Source organism: Columba livia, chromosome 2, assembly GCF_036013475.1.
Source record: "Columba livia isolate bColLiv1 breed racing homer chromosome 2, bColLiv1.pat.W.v2, whole genome shotgun sequence".
NCBI lineage: Eukaryota > Metazoa > Chordata > Aves > Columbiformes > Columbidae > Columba > Columba livia.
This window is the reverse complement of record NC_088603.1, coordinates 130016314-130038455: the sequence shown is the minus strand read 5'-3', so window position 1 is coordinate 130038455 and position 22142 is coordinate 130016314. Positions and strand designations below refer to the sequence as shown.

The window sequence follows — 22142 nt, the reverse complement described above, 5'->3', positions numbered from 1 at the left end:
TCCAAGGGGAAGGGGGAATATTTGCTCAAAGAGAGCTTGTATAGCTTTTAGCAGCTGAATCCTTTCTTTCCTTCACTCTGAAGGAAACAATTTGCTAGAACCAAGCTAAGAAACTATCATGTAGACTATGCTATTCATATGCTATGAGACATCCTCTGATGGTATAGAGAGGAATATAACAACACACAATTAGTGAAATTTACAGTTCAGCATTTTGAATTATTTTGGCATTAGGAAGTCTTGAATAAATATGGCTTGGATGCAATGAAAAGCAAAAGTTGTATAGGTGGTGGGACCAGAAGAAGCAGAGCAGTGTAAATGATGTTAAAAGTTTCGTGTGGGATATATCTTCACAAACATGAGTCAGCAGCATGCCTCATGGCAATGTCAGCTAGACATGCACCAAGCTGCATTAGCCAGTTGAGGGAAGTGATTATTTCTCTGTTTTAGGCTCCACAGTACATGAAAGTGGGTGGAAAATGGAGCAGTGTCCAGTGGAGGGCTATGGAGATGCAACACACAAGGTGAACCAGAGAGAGGCATCTTTGTTTATGAGGAAAAGAGAGGTCTGAGGTGGAGGTGGGGTTTACAGATAATGGAGACAGATTCTTCTCAGATGCACATTGAAGGACAAGAGACAATGGACACTAACCCAATTGGGGCAAGACACATTCCAACTATAGATAAGGAAAAAGCTCTTTCCACTGAGGGTAGTAAAGCACTGGAAGAAGTTGCTGAAAGAGGTTGCGGAATCTCCCCTCTCAGGGATGGTATAAATCTCTCTGGAGAGGGTCCCAGGCAACCTGACTGAACGTAGAAGTCAGCCTTGCTTTAAATGGGGGCCTGGAATCGATAACTTCCAGATGTCCCTTCTGAGCTATATTATTCTTTAATTTGAGGTTTTAGAAGTCTGTGAAGCTCTGCTTTTTGCAAAACTTTTATGGCTTTTGTGGACACACAGGTCTTCCCTTTTCTTCACATCAGATTGATAATATATATACGTCATTGATTTTAATGGCTTCAATTCCAAAAGGATAAACTGTGTTCAAAGCAATCCACAAGAATTAGCAAACCTATTTCATACATACAGAGTGTAAACTGTTTAGAATATCCCCATCCAGCTGCAAGGGGAAAATCTGTTTTATCTCATACTAAAACCCTATAATCACTAGCAAAGCGATACTATAATAAAGATATACAAGAGTATAAATAGCTTCCTTTATCTTAAGAAATCTGTGTATAGACTAAAAATATTATAGACTAGTTACAGTGCAGGAGAACTGTGCACCTTTACATTGCAGACTGGCCTTCAGGCAGATATATCATGCTCCTAATAAAACAGGTGGCAAAGTTTGTGATGAAATAACTATTTTTGAGTGATTACTTGAACCAGATCAGGAAGACTTTCACCTCTACATCATAATTGCCAGTGAAGCAACAGTCTCAACAATCCCGTGCAAACATCCTCTGATATTCCCACTACCTTTCTTTTACTATTGCTCTCCTCTTGTGGTCATTTGGTCTTTTCATGCTGGAGTCTTTGTAGAATTTTTATTACATTTCAAAACTAATTTAGATTATTTCTCTCTGTATATCAAATAATAAATGATTCTATTACCTTCTTTTTTCATTCCTGCTCGAAAACACTTTTTTAAACGACAATATCTGCATTGATTCCTTTTATCCTTGTCAACAACACATTGCCGGTTGAATCTATCAGAGACAAGAAAAGGTAGATGCATAAAGCATTACTAAAGCATCACCCTGATTGTGCAGAAAAATAAAACAACAAACAAACAAACAATCAAACAAACAAACCAAAAAGGCAAACAAAACAAAACACAAACACAAACAAAAAACCCCAAAACCTAATCTGGCCTGTCAGGACAATATCTATAACCACAGACTTTAATCTCCTATTGGATTTTTCAATTTTTTGTTAATCAGTCTTGAGAGTTGGAGGAATATATGTGTGTGTGTAGGCACATATATCCATTGGAATGGGCAAGTGTGGAAAATTTTGGAGTTATGTGCATCATTTAGATCTCAGTGTATTTGTGAGATATGCCAGCAACTGGCTGCATCAAATGGCAGTGAGGGGGGAAATAAGAAAAGCTACAGATAGAAAAAGGAAAGGACAATCAAGGAAACAGCCAAGTGTCACTGTCATGAAGAGGTCCTTATCTGCAAAACCAGCACCCTTGGGTGGCAAACTACTCCTTCTGGGAGATACCAAAGAACAAGCTACATGTTGTATCATTACAGATGACAATCTAAACAGGAAAGGGGAAGAAAATTTTCTACCACCACAATGACATAAAGACATGAGGAAACACACAGAGTGTGACACTTCAAGAAGGCTTACTCAAGCTCTCATGCACACCTACAGGTGTGCCTAAGGGGAATGCATATGAGCCATCCCCTCCCTCCCTGTTTGCTTCTGCCTTTTTGCTGTGTGTTTGTTGGAGAAACAGATCTATGTTTTGCAGAGCTCTTTTTGAATTTACTTATGTCAGCCCTTGTCACACCACTTTAGGGGTATGTCTATGCTATATCACTGTGGTATTTTTATAAGGGAGAGATTTCCTTATAAGAGGATTAAGCAACCACAGAAGAGTGTAGCAAACAACATTTCCAGTAATAAATCATTATTTAAAAAAAGTTTTCTTCTTTAGTGATTTGTCTAAACTCACAGAGCTTTCCACATATTCTGTGCACAACTTAAAACTGATATTTTATGCACTTGCACCTGCACAGAGCAATTCGTCAAATATGGTGCACAGACATGCAGTGTGATAATTCGGGCAGCGAGGCATCTGGAAATTAGTACATTGCCATTCAGACTGACAGGGGGCAAAATGTTCATTCAAAAGAGCAGTGTGTCAGCCAAAGTGGGAAGATGTGCAGATGTGCTTGCATAGCCCTTAAAAAAAGACTCATAAATCTTAGACTTCCTATCCAGAAACTGCCTTCATAAGAAAAAAAAAAAAAAAATTAGAAAACAAGAATTATAATTTTCACATTGCCACTGAAAATATGAGAATTTTTCCTGGTTTTGTTTTCTTGGTGGTGTTTTTTTTGTTTTTGTTTTTGTTTTGTTTTGTTTTGTTTTATTTTTGGGGGGTGTGTTTGTTTTGGTGGGTTTGTTTGTTTGTATGTTTTTCAGGAGAATCACCTTTGCAATCATTAATAAAAGAGGGAAATAGGTCTTCAGTGATGTAATGACATCAGCAATATCAACAGATTTCTGGAATGTAGTATCTGGAATGTGCAATATCAAGTAGTCTTGAATTAAAGACATTTTTTTCCAATCATAAGAATATACCATGAACCACACGCTCATCATCACATAGTTCTGAAAAGTCTGAAAAGATCTGGATGTAATTTTTGCTTGCATTCATTCATTTAGTGCCTCTAGACAAACTTTGGAAATACCTGCATGTATAGACGTGATTTTTCCGGATACTGCGTCTAAAGAATCCCTTGCATCCATCACAGCTGGAAGCACCATAATGTTTTCCAGTCGCTCGGTCTCCACATATTGCACAGAGACCACTGACCCCGTTGTCAGCAGCATTCATGTTGACAGATTCTCCTGAACTGTCTGAGGAGAGGGAAGAACAACATACGTAGTTACAGACAAAGACTTTCAACAACTACCTCATGAACAATTTGTACTTAAATGAAGGCTTTTTCTGGCCTTTTCACTTTTAAATGCCGCTCGCTTTTCATATAGCTTTTTATATACCAGTTTATATATGGTTCTGTCTATATCACTATCTGTCCAGATCAACACTTCGAAAGTTATAGAGATGTCAACAGAATTTATGAAGTTCTCAGCAACAAATAATTTTATTCAAAATTCTTTCCAACTGAAAAGGGTTAAAAATTAAAGTGTAACTCTGGATGTACAATTGCATATGTTCTTACAAACATAAAGATGAACTTTGGCACAAAGCAGTGTTGCCTAGTTAGCTGGCAAAGATCTCATGTAGCAGTTTCATAGGAGCTGGCAATAACTGTCAACTTTCATAGAAAGATACACCTGCATATGTGACACTAAAAAGAATTTGCACAATCCTTGATGAAAAAAAGGTCATGCTAAGAGGACTGTGTGTTATTTCCTTGAAAAAAATTTCCAAAAGAACATTGGTGCAGACTTTACTTGCACAAGAGAATATTAGCTATGTGACTAACAATTAGTCATCAAATATGACAAATAATACTGAAGAAATTCACCTGAAATCAACACAGACATATTTATTCTTCTTTGAGTAACAATTTTTAACAGACATGTGCAAAGAAATAATTGTAAAATAGGAAGGAAGGAAGGAAGGTTTCTGTTCTGCCTCTGGATTTACAAAATGAAAGCTGCTTGCAACAATTGCCCTAAACATTTGTAGTTGTTCAGTCAGGAAAAGAGTGCCATGTTAATTAGTTAGTCAAACATACAGTCAAAAGTCAAGTATGTAAATTCATGAACAGGGGATAGGTCAAAAACTACAACTGTTAATATTGATACATATTATTACTCATATTGTACTAAATCCAACTGAAAAGTATTACACAAATATATTATAAAATTTTCATTGTGTTCTGAAGAGCTTTGAGTTTAAACAGAATTCTTTAGACAAAGAGAGCAGTAACATTTTTATTCTGTTTTACAGACACAGAATTGATATGAATTACATTAAAAATCGATTAAATAAAAATGAAATCTTAAAGGTAAGAATTCAGTTCTGTAAAGGTTTTATTTTAAAATTACGTTTGTCATTACTGGAAAATTATTTTTAAAAATGGGTTACAGAATTACTTTAGCTAGAAAAATGTAAAATCTTTCTTTTGGAGTCTGGTAATTTTGCATCAAAATGATACAGCAGAGCAATTTTAAATGCAATATTCAAATTTAATGATGAAATATTTCATAGCAATATAACTTGTATATATATAAAAGTATATGCTTATTTTCCTTGGTATTGTTCTGAAACAAAACATCTGGGAAATTGGCCTGATTTTGCAAAATTCTTTGATTTCAACAGAACTGCATGATCTGCCTGGATGTGGCTTGTGAAACATCTCTGAATTATTCCCATTAATTTAGACAGCTAGAAAAGACACATAGGAAGGTTCATAAGAGGCAGCTTTCTGTTCCAGACTAGCACTGTAGCTACAAGACAATGTTTCTATAAATTCTATAAGAAAATACTTAGGTTAAACTCAAAGCAAACTATAAACACAAAAGGGCTACACCTAATAACTAATAATTACCAAACTCTTATAGTGAATAATTTAAATAGCTATATCACCAACACATAATGCAACACAGCATAACCTCCCTAATCTGCTTTTCCATTCTATGTAACATTAACAGATCTGACAGGGTGCTATTCAGAAAAAAAAAAAAAAAACATATGACCAATGAAATCACCCGTATTAGAACAGAAAGCAGAGAAATAATCTAAAAGTTACATAATAGTTGTGATAGCTCCAAAATCACTTTGGGCATAAAGCTCTGTTTTTCCTTCCTCAATCAACAACCAAATCGACCTTTTTGTTTACTCAGCTTGCTGTAAAGTAACATCAGAAATACAGATAAAACTTCAAATCCAACAATAAAAACTAACTTAAGTTCTAAATGGCAGGAATAAGTAGAAATGCAGGTGCTAAGTATTTTTCCTGCAAATCACTAAATACTTGTTCTGCCTTTTAAAAATACATATTAAATATATCTATGAATTATATTTTATGATACAATAAACCAATTTTTAGGTACATTAGATCATTTGGAAAGCCATTTTAGAGTAGTTTAATTTGCCTTACACTTTTCTTCACTTTAACAGACTGACATTTTTTTTCCTTTGGTCAGCACTTGATGGCAGAATGAAATGGTGTGCTTCCTATTTCAAGCATAACTTATCCATAGTATTTATTAAAAATTCATTGCATTAGAAATTACACCTAAAGTTAAAGTGTTACACCAAGCAAACACAAATAGTTTTTCTCAGCTAAACATTAGCCTCTAGCAAGCCAAAGTGATTTTTTCAAAAATGTTCATATATACGCCTACCTAGAAAGACTAAATTAACATTTAAAAAAATAAATTATCAGACCAGCAATTATAAACTAGGCATCAAGAAACAGTAGCTATTTTTTTTTCACAAGCCACTGGATAATTTTGTGCTGTCCTTCTGAATGTTATATAGGAAATATACTTTGATGTCCGAACTGTCAATACTAGTTATTCATTTGTCTTACAGTAAATAAAACAACTGCTGAATACGCCATTTTCTTCCTTTGATTAACTGACTGGTGACAGTACAGTTCAGTTACTTTATTACATACAACCTCTCTTTTATTTTCTTTAATGTTAAAGAATTATATTGTTATTAACTTAGAGTTTGTGATGAAGTGTAAAAGATCAGATTTGTAGTTCGAAAACAATCCCCCCAATGCTCCATTAATAAAACATTTAACTAACACCTTATAGCACTACTAAGTTTCACTTTTTCTGTTAACTGGCTTGATTTTGCATCACAGAGAAGAACTCACCATTGCCATTATACAGAATCTGCATAGTTTCAAACTCCAGTGCTGTATATGTTGGATCTAAAACTTCACTGTAGTTTGCCATGTCCATGTCTAGCATTGGTTCCGAGAGCCTCATCATTGAACACAAAAACAGTGAAAAAGCTGCTCAAATGTCCAACCTTCCCATTCTGTTTCACAGTGATTGATAATCCAGAGTTAACTATAACTGTGTCACTTACGTGCTGCAATGGGAGGAGCTGGAAAACTGCTTCTGCATGCTATATTCTACCTGGTTTTCTTTTTGGTTGGTTGGTTGGGTTTTTATGATACAAGGCAACCCTTCTGATAAACTTGGAATGCTTGATGGAATAATCTTATCAGGAGTTGTTTCAGTTCTTGAGTGAACCCAAGGACGTGCAGGAAGCTTCCTGTCTCCTATGCCCAGCTACACATCAGGTGGTATAAATGGTCCTAAACAAACCACTCTCGTTGTTCTGTGCAAAGAGACTGTAGGTTCATATGTCATTTTTCTCTTTTCAGAACAACAAGGAAATGTGATACAACTATGGACTATCCTTATACCCAAAACATCCATAATATTTTAAAACACAGTTGAAAAACCTCCCATTCTTACAACTGTTAGTGTTCTTTAACAGTGGCAATGAGCTTAACCAAGGTCTCAAGCAACACAAGCTGTGCAGCAAGAAAGGCCAGTTTATAGATCCCGTTCATCACACACTGTGCTGCTGCAATGGCTCTAGGCAGTGGACCTCACACACTCTCAGAAGGTGGCTTCCTGCTCCAACTCTTCTTCATACAAGATGTGATGGCAGCATGTTTTTGGTTTTTTGTTTTTTGTTTTTTTTTCAAGCACCATTCAGACACTCAGGGAAGAAAAATCTTTCGCCTTCTCTGAAAAGAAGAATCTCTGGGTAGGTCCACTGCTCATCAGTTGGTACACACAGCACGTACAAACGCAGTTAGAAACCCTCCTTGACTCTGTGCAAAAGACAGCTGAATTTGTCTTGCTAATCAGGTGTTTTTAAATGCTGGTAGAGGAATTTCAAATGGTATTGCTTGTCAAAAAATTATCTATACAACACTGCCCTTTACACTGCTGACCAACAGCTACATTAAATATACAGCAAAACCACCCAGTTCACATTTAACTAACAAGAGCAAATAACTATATTTAGGGCATTGAAATGCTTATTTGAATGGAAAGAGTGCCTGCAGTTGCTGTTCAGTAGAAGTAGCTAAAAATCGCACCATTAAAAACTCGTTGATTAAAAAAAAAAAAAAAAAAAAAAAAAAAAGACAGACAAGCTACTGAAAAAAAAAAGAAAATTTACAGGAAAAGACCCAGAAAAGCATTCCAAAATTCATTTTTCTCATTTCCAAATACCCAGGGCTGCCTGAGAGGTGGAAATCATCCTGTCACCTTGTGAACACACAGATACAGTATTGGGCTAGTTCTCCTCCTGGCCTTGGTGGAGTCCAGTGGCCTAATTAGAATTCTTGTAGAAGCACCAATCACCAAGCTATCCCCAAAATGAAGAGCATTTACGATTGTGTTACTTGTTACAGAAATTCTCTGCAGATTTTGGAAGGACTCCACAGGGGTTTCCCTTTTCAAACTACTGCTATTCCTTTTGCTTTAAACAACTCATCCATTATTATATTCAATGAGACATCAAAAACCTGCAAAAGTTACTACTTTAAAAAGAGCAAACCTGCAAAGCCTTCATATGAATAGCACGTTTAATAATGACGATTATAACTACAAATACTTCCTATGCACTACAGAAGACAAATAATACATGCAAAAATTATAAGATATTTAAGTTTATGACTGAAATGTTACAATATTTTGTGCCTATAATAATGAAAAAAGTACTACTCAGTCTTATTTCACAGTACTGTAGGTGTTCAGACTTTCACTGTCAACACAGCTAATATTTCTTAAATTTTTCTTAAAGAAGGATACTAAGTATATTCATAAATTAAGATTGATGTTTAGGAAATCACAGTAGTTTCATCACAAGATGGAATCATTTCCTATTTTCTGATGGTTCATTTTGAAAAGTTTCTTCAGTAGTAGAATTTGTTGTATTAGCTGCAACTATTTGCATAGTGTTTGCTACGAAGCTTGTTCAGAGACAAATGATTCATTGCATTAAATATGCTATTTAAAATAATATACAAAACTTTACATATTAGCATGAACTATCTTTTGTTCCTTAGTGCATAAATTGATAGGATTTTCTATAAATAATATCTGGCGCTTTTTTATACCAAAATTGTATGCTGCACAAACGTGTAAGACTAGCCGAATTTTATTTCGAAACTTCAGTCCCCAAAACACTCTGGCATATGAGCAACTTTAAAATAAGGGAATGAATGTAAGATGGAAGATAGCATGTATGACATGATCAAATCCTGCTATTCATACCACTGCTAGCAGAATTTCTTCAATGCTGCCAAAACAAGCCCCTCAGTGACTACTAAAGAGAGGGAATGAATTGACCCTTCATACTTCTGTCATATAAAAACTCATTTCAATTGATTTTTTAATATGGAAAAATGTACACCATAAGAAAGCCGTTCTTTATACTATTTTTTTCATGTTTTGCTAAGGAAACTTCTTACAGTCAAATCTTTCATTCATAAAAATCTGCTTTCTGGGGACTTTTTGGCATCATGAAGTAAATCATGAACAATCAATGTATACTAAATGACTACTGTAAAATATTAGTATGTTTGCTTTCAATCTTAGGCCGATCAGAATGCAGTCTGGGAATCAGAGCAGTTAAGGAAAGAAGCCAGTGATGAACAGCTTTTGGTCCCATGTCAATCCAAGCTTTATACTGTTCACTAGTATTCAGACCCCCACACAGTAGATTTCTTTCCATATTGGACACCTGCACTGTTTTCCAGATTCTGAATGACCTTGCAGATTGTAGTATATGTTCTTTTAAATATTAAGTCACCCACTGCTGACAGCAAAGAACTATTAGCCGTAGGTAAGAAGAAGTTTTAGGATTGTATAATTAGTCAAAATTTGAAATACTCCTTTCAGATATGTGACACTCTGAAACTGAGTAGGAAATTATTTTTTCAAAATAAATTTTGCAGTAATTCTGAAGAAAGAGAAAACTACACAATAATGTTTTTGTTCATGTGTTTTTTTGTTGTTTTTTTCTTTGAATCTGATGACCTCACAATCACATACAGAAAGCATTCCTATCTTATCTTTAAGACTATTAACTCTGTTAATTTTTCAGCTCTCCATATTAAATGTAATCATTCTTTCTGATTGTGGTTTAAAATAGAAAACAAGCTAATAAAATCAAGGTTATTTCCATAAAAGCCTTTCTGAAAACAAAAGCGAATCTCAAGCTACAACTGGAAATAGTTCTGATTGTCTTCCTTTTTTTTTTTTAAATAAGTACCAATATGTCCTTTTATTATTCCAGCTTAGTAAGAACTGTAGTTCCCTTTATTAAAGTCTTTATTTAAAGGCTGTTGTTTGGTTTTTTTTGTTTCCCACATGTTCTGGTAAGGAATACATCTTCACAGCACTTCACACTTGTTTTGCAAGTACAGTGAGTTGTGGTGGACATACGTGGAAGGCATCCCATTTTTTTCAGTAAGTCGGCATATTTATGAAGTACATCGATAAAGCACACATTTTTAAATGCCTCCCCTCCCATTTCCTAACACACACGTGAGACAGGGTTCACCAGGAGTCTATATTAACAAAACCTAATGAAAGCACATGAGCTGAGCCAGAACATTGCCTTACTGTAGTAAACTTGGCCAAAGATTTCCAAGTTAGAGAACTTATTTGCCAAAAGCTTCCCATGCAGGAAGTGGTGTGCAAATTTCCACACACCAGCGGGGAATCTTGTATTTGGCTTACAAAGACACACACCCATACCAGAGATTGAGCGTCCAACTCCCACAACACACCCTCAGCACCAGGGAGAACACTGCCAGTCACCGTCACATCAGCTCTGCTGCCACCCACCCCCAAGGATTTCTTAAATGGCCCATGAGTAATCACTGGGAAATGTTTGCTTGTATTCTAAAACATATAAAATTATGACGTTTGACATGAAAAGATTTGTAACACTGCAGCATTACTTTATCTGATAGAGATCACTGGCTTTTTTTTTTAAATACAAATGATAGACTTGAATCAGATCTAAAAATTAGTGATAAAATCTAAACATGCATTAGTATGCATAAATAGCCTTTTGTGCTTAAGACCTAAATATCTTGATGAAAGTATGTCTACAGTTCTCTACGACTTTAAAACATTACAGCAAGTCTCTAACATTGTCATGCTCCCCGCTCAAAAAAAAAAAAAAAAAAAAAACAAACCACCACATTCAGAGCCAAAAAAGGACAAAGTTGCTTTTGAGCTCGTTAATGTTAAAGGATTTTTCAGAACAATTAGTGAATCATAAGAGTAAATGAGTAAATGCACAGCCCAACTGCTTCCAATAAGATGGTCAAAGGCATCATCTCATACACACTTCTCAAATCCAACACCAACTATCAATTTTCCCGAGTAAATTTATGGCACTTAGATGTTTCTCTGCCTTTTCATTTTGCATCTTCCTTTTGTCTTTTTCCTAAAAATATAGTGGTTAAATAAAACACTAGAAAAACAAAGCCAGTATCAGAATGGAATAGCAGTTTTTCACGACACACTTATTAGGCCAGGTGGTAAGATTAGCTGCAACAAATCATGCCAGGTGAAATATAAGTAAAAATCTAGGCTAAGCCTGTTTCCATTACACACATTTTCAGACACTTAGACCACCCCAGGCATTCTACAAAAATGAGATTCTTGCACATATTGAATCTGCCTCTTTTTTCATTTGAATTGGTGATTCATTATGTTTGGCTCCACTGTACCATAAGCCAAAAATACATAGCTTTCTTTAACACGTTATGATGAGGGTTTTTCGTTGTTTTGTTTTTGGGGTTTGGGGGGGGGTTGTTGTTTTTCATTTTGGTGTACCAGGGAGCAGACCACTACTACAAGCTCTGAATTATTTTTATGCTTTTGGCCTCATAAAGTGTCTGTCTTGCAAAACAACCAGCTGCAACTTCAACAGCCATGAATATGAATAAACATAGAAAACAAAGAATGTGCCTGGCTTCTGACTTGTCAGACACTACAGACTAAACCTGTTTAGCATATTTTGCAAGCTGTAAATATTGCCAAAATAGTTATGAAGATATCAATGACTAGTCTACATCAAAGTTTCAAAGCTGAGTTGGAGATTTAACACTCCAAATGCTATGAAGTGCAATTTACAATTTTAATCTTGCCTCCACTAGGTTCTTTGCCCTGACTGCACTTGAGGGGAAATATCAAATGAATATGAAAGCTCTAAAATATTTTGAGCCTGAATATTTGCTGCAGGATAATTTACAATGGCTGAGGACATAGCCCACTTTAGGATCCTCTCTCCTTATTCCAAATATTATCTGCAATTCATTCTAAAAGGATAAATGATTTACTCACTTTATATATCACATTGTCATTGAGGAGATAGCACTACTACTAGCACAGCAACAGTAATATAATGGTGCAAAAGGAAGATGTTACATCCACTACTTGAAGTCAAAGTAAACAAAACTGTCTGGTTATCTGATTTTATTCATCACTTAGACATGCTCACATACATCAATTTACAGAATATTAGTGGGTGCCTTGGGTAACATCTAAGAAAGATTCCAGTTCACGAACGCTTAGTTGCACTCTCAGTTTAACAGAAACGTGTGTTTCGAGGATGATTATTACATTGTTTACACCATCAGTTTTCACAGACCAAAATTATCAAGGCAATATATTCCTCATTTTCCAGATGCCTTGTGCTACTTTGTGTCAATGGTTTAGTGAAACCAGCAGTGCACCTGTGTGTGGTGGTCCTGCTGCTACACTCTCCTGCCCTTGATTACCTACCAGGATTGCTATTATTTCACTTCTTTATTATTCTCATTTGCAGTGAGTTTCTTCAACTAAGGAGAACTGAATTACACCTATAATAATTATATATCAGCAGTGAATACTTAAACTTTCTTCTGAGACATTCCATCCTTCAACTTAGCATATGGGTTTTAGGTAGCCTACCACCAAGTAATGCCACTTCTGAAGAGCAGAAAATAGTCCAGAAAAAGCCATCTCATAGCCTAAAGGTCATGTAGGGGCCACTGTGTATAGGTCACCATGAAATGTCAACTAGTAGCTTTGCAATGGTACTGACAGAGAGCAGTGTGTCTGGGTGATGAAACAGTCAAGGCCATGCTGGTGCCTGGTAAAGCAGTACATTTCTAAGGGAAGATGTAGGAGGACAGGTAATGGTGAAGTGCAAGCCTGATGACAGTCAGAACACAGTATGCCCAGTACAGGTGTTAGGAGGTAAAGACTAAAGACACAAAGTAGTTATATTCCTTTATCAAACATTTCCAGTAGACTTTGCAACATATGTAGAATCATAGAATCACAGAATCATAGAATCATTTAGGTTGGAAAAGACCTTTAAGACCATTGAGTCCAACCTTCATTATCTTACACAACTATACTAAATTTCTGGGGGAGAACAGAAAATGCAAGACACCTGAAACTTCCCAGATTCCTCAATAATTCTGTAATTCTCACTATAAATCAGATATCAAATGTTATGCAGATTTAAAATCTTGGCTTATATATGCATATATATGTGCATAAGTATGTGTATATATGTACACACAGGGAGTTATTTTTGGTGGCTTTGTGACAGCTGAATTTGCAGCCTGAATTATCAATAAGTACACCTACAAAAATTGATTTGATGGGGGAAGCTTTCACTCCTACATACTTGACCCTAGTAATTATTGACATTGTGTTGTCCATGTGCAGATTCTCTCCATCAGCTAGCAGTAAATCTGTATTTTGCCACTTCAGTCCATTCCTGTGCTTGCTTTGTGTCCAAATTAAGAGTAAATTTGCTAACCCTGTCTGGAGTTAGCAGGCATTTTTCAAAAATTGTGCATTTTCATGGGGAGGAAGGATAAAAAATGGCATACTTTTGCTTTTTAAATACCAAAAGATAAGGTTTACTGTTAGGTATTCAAATTAATATCAGGAATACTTTAGTATTTAATATTTCTATTTTAACTGAGCATTCTTTAGTTCATTTTATTCTTGAAAACTCATGATAGCCATCAATTGTTGCCAGTTTAGAGGGCTTAAAGGATTTTTGTAGCATAGAGTTTTGTGGTGAGATTTGCTGAGTTACAGTTAAATGGCTGGAGTTACTTGTTAATTATTTGCTTAGATCAGGTAACTTATTATTTTCTGATACACACAGGAAAATTAATCAGAGACTTGTCCCAGAGAGCAGAATGAAATGAGAAGAGGGAAGAGTTCAGACAAAGTCAAACCATCATGATATTGATAAGCAAATCTTAACACTCCTGTTCAGTCATCCCCAGGTGACTAGGAATTTCTTAATGAGCCTCCCTGGCAGATTCTTATGCAAACTTGCTCATAAACAATGTTTTATAGAGCCAGTTAGACAAATTTTACTTGTAATTTATTCCCATCTATCTTGAGAAATACAATATAAATATATATATACTTTTTTTTCACAGATAAACACCCTCTGTCATACACAATAAAAGAGTTCAAAAAAAGTTAACCAGTATCAAAGCAAGGTTTGTTTGTTTGTTTGTTTGTTTGTTTGTTTTCAGCTTGCCTAGAGTCTTTCTTTTCTGTATGACGAATTAATCTCAGCAAGTCTTCTAATTTTTATATCCTATCGCCTTCTGAATGAGTTATATATTCTACATAATGTTTGAAAACAAACTAGGCACACTTCTGCCCATGCTAGTGACTATATAACTCTTGGTCCTACATAAAAAGCTAATTAAATAACTGAATAGTCAGGCAAGTCCCATTATTTTCAGTTACTCTGTCTAAAATTAAAATTTTTAACCAGAGTCTAAACCGACTCATCACATTCCTGCAGAAAGAACGTAGTGTCAACACATTTGGCTTAACTCTTCCAAGACACTGGCATAGTTATGCTTAGCTTGACAACTTCTCTCATTTTTATTATTACAAAAAAACAGTTAATAAGAAGTTCAGAGTGTGTTAAAGACTAGGAGTTTAAACTGAAAGTACTGTAAAGGGGCAGACGATTCAAAGTACTACCCAAATAAAGGAACAATATGAAAGCTTAAAGGCATATATTCAGTTTCAATATTTTGGATCAGCTCTTTAACAAAATAACTTAATTTTATGCATCAAATAAATACAAAGATTTTCAGAACAACTCATCTCCTGGAGAGGCATGCAGGTAAAATACCCTGATTTTCAAAAGGATACTTTTCCCTCTGAGAACAAAATATATTATGGAATTGAGTACTCCTGAGAATCTAGCTTGCAAAGTGTATTGAAACCAACAATCCAGAGCTTCTAAAAACCCTAAAGTGGGCCAAAGAAACCATTATACTAGGTCATAAACCAAGAAATTTCACATTAAAATTATTACATTATTATCCTTATGAGAACAAAATCATTCTTGGTTTCAGCAAACGTGCCCTTGAAAATACAATCATCAGGGCTGTTCTAAGAATCAGGAAGGCCCTGGACACTTGATATCTTTATGGGCAGAGGCATCCACACTAGTAAGTGCAGTAAATTCAGATCTCAGTGCACATAAAACAGAATGCTCTGCAGAAAGAGCTTCAGTCTATTTGCTGCACACATACTGATCTGTTCTGCCATTGGCCAGTGGTTATCTCTTAATTTTAGCACATGGTAGGTGTGTTCCCAGGTAGGAATAAAACATTAACTACTGTGAATTCGAAGAAATACAGATAAATCTGCTCCTATCATTTTTAACAGTGATTTTAATAAGTTCAAAATCAATAAAAAACCTTTTCAAAAGCTGATGATAAATATTAGAATAGTAAAGTGGGCTGCACCTCTTAGATTAATAGAGCCAGAACACTGATCAGGCTGAGCAGGAAAAAATTCACAGGCATGGAAACTATGAGAGAAACAGACCTGCAAAGTTGTATTTAATCTCTATCTTAGGAGCAGGAAAGAGGAAACTGAAAAATATTCATAGGTGCAGTTAGGAGTAAAAACAACACAAATCATCAACATTCAATCTGAAAATTTATGTGTAGCTGAAATAATGTATGTTACTTGATCAGTTCTACCTTAAATATTCTAGATAACAGCTGTGTCTGGGTGGGATTTCTGGACATTACCAATATTCACGTGGCCATATCCTCTTTTTTTTAATGTATTCATGTAGGTAGGCTCCATCGTTTTCTCTGAGAATCTTTCAGTCACTAACATTATGTCCTTATCTGTGAGAGAGGTTCAAACTATATTGCTCTTTTTTATAAACAGAGAACTGAGGCAAAGGACAACTGAAGATAGTGTTTATGATACTTGAGTCCATGTGCCTACAATACAGTCATCTGCATGCAAACTAACTCCCTTCGTATACAATGATCAGTAACAGGCACTTCTATACTTCTATTGATTAAACCTATTTTTTAACAGTAAGTTGAGCTGAATCTCCTCTCAAATCACCCATTTCTTCCCACTGGCTAGCTAGCCAAAGCATTCACACAAATACAAAAGACACCTAGAGTTAAGTGAGGTGAATCTACCCAAATGACTCCCCAAAATCAGAGGAGAGAGCTGAAGATGGAGACCCTAGATGGAGACCTACGTCCTGCACTATCCACCTGAGCACCTTCTCAAAACTGAAAGTATATCCTATACCCCACCTGTTACAGGTTGTGAATGCCAGAACAAAACATCCTTTATCAAATTTTAAAACAACTCCAAATATTGTTATGCTCCTAGTTTACATAATGGATGTTTGTTCCAGCTTAAGAAATGCTTCAGAGGGCCTGAGCTTCAGGAAGAGGGTCGCCCAGCTTAACATGTGTGTAATCATAAAATATTGGGCGTTAAACCAAGTGAGGATTAACAGAATCAGACCCAAGTATCTCTGCGTTAAAAAAATAAAAAATAATGGAGATACGTGTAATATAATAAAAAAATAAGCTAGGTGAAGAATATTCCTCATAACGGGAAGTTAAAAAGCAAGTGTTAAGTTACTGTACCTAAATAGAGGACCGCTGTCCTGCATGGTCTTGCCTGTAGTCCTGGTCTGTGAATGTCTACCCAAAATACCTCTGACTGGAGAATGGACCACTACAATTACCTTTGGAAGGTACACCGAGCACACACACAGGCTCAGAGCCCAGCTGATACCTGCTCTGGACTGAGGAATCAGAAATAGAAGGCACGTGGAGGGGACAGGACCCTTTCCCACCTCTCTGGGACACTCTTCAGGTGCGTCTCCTGGGGCCAGGACTGTGATGTGCTTTTCCCACACTGCAGATAGAGCCACAGGAACAGCTAGAACTTAGGCTGCCTTATCAAAGTTATACTCTGTGTTGAACAAAAGAAGAAATCACAACTATTCTGCTAAAGGTACCTCAGCAGAGACACAGAAGTTGTGGTTTGGTGATTTTTTGCAATGTTGTGGTGAAGATATACATCTTTTCATCTGATTAAGGAGAAAAAGCAACTGTAAACTGTACTGTGTACTGATTAAATGCCCTGGCAACACTCACTACCTAAAACTGATTAATCTTCCTGATAACGTTGCTTTAATTAGACACATGAGAAAGTATCTAAGATGACAGTCCACTTTTGATCAATAAGTTCTGTAAAATACATCAGCATTTAAAACACATTATTATTTCAATAACCCCTACCTGATTTGTGAAGACAGCAAAAGCAACGCCATGTGAAAAGTTAGTCTTTCAACTTCCAAAAAGAAGCAAAACACAGTAGAAAATAATGTCCTAATCAGAAGGACCACAAAACGGATTTTTGTAGAAATCAAGAAGGCTGATTCAGTAGTGGTGGTGTGCAAGGAAAGGAAGATGACTTCACTTGGGTAATTAAAAGGTCACTAGTGCGTGTATCCTAATTATTTATGTTAAGGTTTTATTACGTATACAACAAATCAGTCATTTGAAAACAGAGTGGTAACAGGATTTTCTTTTTTAACTTATTTCGGGTCTAGAGATGGAGGTACTGTTGAGGCAGACTGACTGTTACATGTAGCAGCAACACCACAATTGTTGCACCAAAGAGAATATCAGTGTTGGCTGTTTGAAATGGATGTCCTGCTTGGTCTAACAAAAATGCAACTTTTTGCTAATACTTGGCTTTGCCTGGACCTTTGAATAAGTACAACTAAAATACTGAAACTTCTTTCTTACAAATTTGTTGATATATAAAAATGTTAGGGATAGGAAAAATGATAAATATTTTCTAATTGAAGATGGATGTGACTTATCTAATTTAATTTGTATAGCATTCTTGGGAAAAATAAAATTAAACAAAACTACAACACTGTTGTCTACTGTTGTCTTGGAAGCAACAGTTAAAAAAACCCCAAACAAACAAACATAAACAACCAAGCAAAAACAATAAACCAAACCAAACCAGACAAATTCTGAAATCAAACTATTTCTAGGAAGTGTGACAGAAATAATCATTTTGGGATTCCAAACTCTTCAGAAACGCTGAATCCTAAAGAGGCATGAAGACACAATCCTTGTTGCAAGCAGTTTTGTTTTATGCAATACTTTATCTGATATTTTTCATCTGCTAAGAAAGCAAAGCAAAAAGAAGACTGAGAGGTGAAACAAGACACCAAGTTCTTTGTATTGTAGCTGATTGTTGTGCTGTATTGTTTTGAAGAGAAGGAATAACAATAAAAATGTTTTTGATGTTTTTGTTTGGTTTTTTTGTTTGTTTTTGGTTTTTTTTTTAATTACTGTCTTAAAGTTATTTCTTGAAGGGGATCTGAATATAAAATTCAGTCAAAAATGAAGAGAGAAAGAAGTGAACTAGAAGGCTGGGTATTTGTATGACAGTCAATAATCAGTTTTATGAGTCCAAAAGGAGGAACTATATGAAATACCACTCTGACATGAGGAATCCTGAATGCATTCTTAATCCTTAATTTCAAGGACCTCAGGAGATCATCTAGTTCAATTTTCTCCTCAGTGCAGGTCAGACCAAGTTGCTAAGGGCTTTATTCAGTCATATCTTGAAATACTTTGAAGGATGGAGACTGCCCAACCTCTCTGAGCACCCTGTTCCTCTGCTGGACCTGTTCCTCCTTGGTCTTCAGAGGGGAGATTTTTCTCTGTACTTCTGGTCTGAAATTCTCCTGTTTCAACTTACATCCATAGTCTCTTGTCTTCTCACTTGCCTCACAGTGAAAAGTCTGGGTCCATCTTTTCACAAATTGCATTGAGGTACCAGAGACCGTTATGACACCCCCTCTCCCAAAACCATCTCTTCTCTGGGCTGGAACAGCTCTGGTCCATTACCTTCTCCTCAACCAAGCAGATGCTCCTGCCCCTGACCATCTTGGTGGTCCTCCACTTTATTTCCTCCAGTTTTGCCATGTCCTTCCTGAACGGAAGAAGGGAGCAGGGTGCAGGTGGGAGGAGGCAAAACTGGATGCACTGTTTTAGATGCCACCTAATAAGTGCTGATTAAAGGGGAATAATCACTTCTCTCAGTCCCGCTAATACATCCAGAATGCTGCTGACCCTCTGCTCCTGGAACACTGCTGACTCATGCTCTTGCTGTCTACCAAGACCCCTTGGTTCTTCTCAGCAGAGCTTGTCTCCAGTCTCAATTCTCTCCCCAATAGAGGATTGTTCCCCAAGTGTGCCCCAGTTTCCTAATTCTCAATTGAATTTTTATTCTCCATTGAATCACAATACTTTCCTAGCCTCCCCTCGCTAAAATAGTACAGCATTCTCTATTTTTCAGATGTATATATAAATAAAGTTACCCTGATCGACTTGGTTTGGAAAGATTGACTTAGCTGTCTTGAACAGTTTTAATTAAAATACTGCTATATCTGTTCACTTAGCCAGAATAAGAAGTCCACCAGTTGCTTCCACCACTTCTGGACAGATTTCATAGAGCCAGCAGAACTCTACACCTCCTGCTATCTGTCATTCATCTGACAGTTGCCTCCATCTACACGAGTAGGGCATTAAAAGCTGCCATTACAGCTGAAATTAAGGAGCACTAATGGCTTGCCAGCCATGTTCAAAGCCTGAGAATGTACATCTTACAGAAAGAGACTGAAAGGACTTGGTTTGCCCATCTCAGGGAAGTTAACAGTGAGAGGGAGTTTATTCTACAAATAAATCATTCATGGTAAGAATTGTGGTGGTGGTGGGGAAATTATTTAGACAATAAAACAGTGCTGCCATAAGAACAAAGGCATAAATTCTAGGCTGGCAAGTGAAAAGCTTCTGAACATGGCAGGGTTATGGCACTGTAACAAACCTCCATTTAGGTAGTAGAGGCAAGGAACCTAACTGGTTTTAAGACATGGAGAGAAATTTATGAAAGGTATTATATGGGTTGGGGACATCAGCCAAGTTTATGACTCCAGAGCTCTCCTAGTCTTATGTTGCTGAACATTTGTATCTTTTTTTTTTTAAGTGGTCACTTAACAATGTAATGTGTGTTATTTTAATTATGAATTAAACAAATATAAATGACAGAAAGTTAACCTTAGTGTGATAAGCAATTAACAGAATTATGCTGTGACCGCAGCTGATACATAATTAACAACTGCTGCAAATGATGTTATCCATCTAATTTGCTCAGATTGGAGTAGCATTATTCTTAGGCATGTTTAGCAAGTTCCGCAGTAATGTGCACTTGAGTGAAGTGCTCTTTACTAACGTGTTCAAATTCACAAAGCTGTTATTAGAATTGCAAACAAGATATATACTAGCATCATTTCCTCTGCCCATAATTTTCTCTTCTTTGGAACTATCCTTGACAGAAAATCAAATTGTAACAAGTCCAAAGGATGTTTGAACAAATTGAGCAAAAGTGGTGTTATATAATTAAACAGGGAAAATGTGCAGAAAATCGTCCTGATGAACCAAGTGGGACTGAATCCAAAACACGTGAGTTGCTGCTGAGTAGGAAAGAACAAGAATCATGGAGTTCACTGGGGGATACAGGGAAGCAGGCATGGTAGAATTAACTTAAGAAAGTGGAGATGGGAAAAATATTTTTTCAAGTGTTGCATATTTAAGGCCCAGAGTTAAAGAATATCTGATCATTCAAAGCCTAATTAAATCAGTAGAAAAAAAATTATCACCTATCTTTCCCAGAAGGATACTGGAAAATCTGGACAACTGGAAAAAATAGTAACATATGATGAGGGAGCAGTTGCCCCTCACAATCATGAGTGACATGTGTCATGAGCACACAGTCATGGGTGAACAACATAATTATATAATTTGGCAAAAATCTTTGGGGTGTGCATACCTTTCACCAGCCTACCACCGGAGCACGTGATCTTTCCAACAATTGCGTCTCCAAATGGTCATGATTTCCTGAGTGGCATGTTGAAATAGGACAGCCAATGATACAGTCTCTAACAAGCAAGTAGGTTACTGAAGCATGCAGCAAAAGTTTACTTACATTTAATAAAAGAAAACAACAGAGTACATAAGTTTAAGTTCTCCATTTACAGATGAGGGAAGGGTGATTTCCTAGGCTGTGTTTCCATCCTCTCATCTAGGTAGTATCTGCAGCCAATAAGAGTAAAATAAATGCTAAGCTACCTGCAATGCAAACCAACCATGCTCCTAAAAAAAATTCTTATTAGGATTATAAAGGCTGAGAATACAGTGCTTTCACTCAAAGTACAAAGGCATTTCTGAAGATTAAAGAAACTTCAGGAAAATGCTTAAGTCATCAGACAACGTTGATGCCAGCTTTTCTTCCACTTGTAGAACAAAAAAGCATAGAAATTATACAATGTCTTGAAATACTATCTGGAAGGATTACATATAGGGAATAAGAGACAAAATGGTTTTTAAGACTGCAGAACTGTTGACAGAGAAGCATATGAATAAAAGATTCCCTGCTCTTTGGATGACTTTAATGTTTAGGTATTGAGTAAACTACATAATAAAACAGGATTTGTAGTAGAAAAGACTGAAAGAAAAATAAGTTTAACTTGAGTATATGTGTGGGGAGGGGGGATGGTTCAAGAAGGATGAAGGCATGAAGGAAACAAAGGGACATTTTGTAGTAACCTTGAGAACTACTTTACACCTCTTGCAGTCAGCCTCACCAACTTTTCTGGGGTGACTTGCACTTTTAAATGCTAAGCTTCAGCTGTACAGTCACTATTTTTTTTTTTGTTTTATGTATATTTATGTATACCTATCAATTCTATACATTTTTATATATGTGTAGTCTGTACGTTTATGAGCAATTCTTAAATGCAAATAATACATACACTGACACCCATAAAGTTCAGAGTTTTTTTTTTTCTGCATCCCAAATAAAACTCCCTGCTATTAAGATCCAAATAAGAGCCTGTCAGTTTTAGTTTTCCTTATTAAAATAAAATATCCACTGGCTTTGTCTAAGACAGCATTTTTTGCTCTGCTTTGTACTTTGCTAGAAACCTTACAGGTCGTACATCGTTCTTTCCCTT

The 22142-nt window shown here is 36.1% G+C and overlaps 1 protein-coding gene across 2 annotated transcripts in view; it reads right to left on the bottom strand.

The window, feature by feature from the left end:
* The window catches only part of HNF4G (hepatocyte nuclear factor 4 gamma), a 62195-nt gene that overhangs the window by 14644 nt on the left and 25409 nt on the right, over positions 1 to 22142 (bottom strand). Inside the window, exons 1-3 of one of the 2 annotated variants that reach the window (XM_065053835.1) lie at positions 6550 to 11690; positions 3436 to 3604; positions 1619 to 1713 (exon numbers count right to left, since the gene is read on the bottom strand). In XM_065053835.1, the coding sequence (XP_064909907.1) occupies positions 1619 to 1713; positions 3436 to 3604; positions 6550 to 6667 (382 nt within the window). In that variant the 5' untranslated portion in view covers positions 6668 to 11690. Of the gene's footprint in view, positions 1 to 1618; positions 1714 to 3435; positions 3605 to 6549; positions 11691 to 22142 lie in introns of those variants that run through there. The other variant, XM_065053836.1, reaches the window with a different exon arrangement.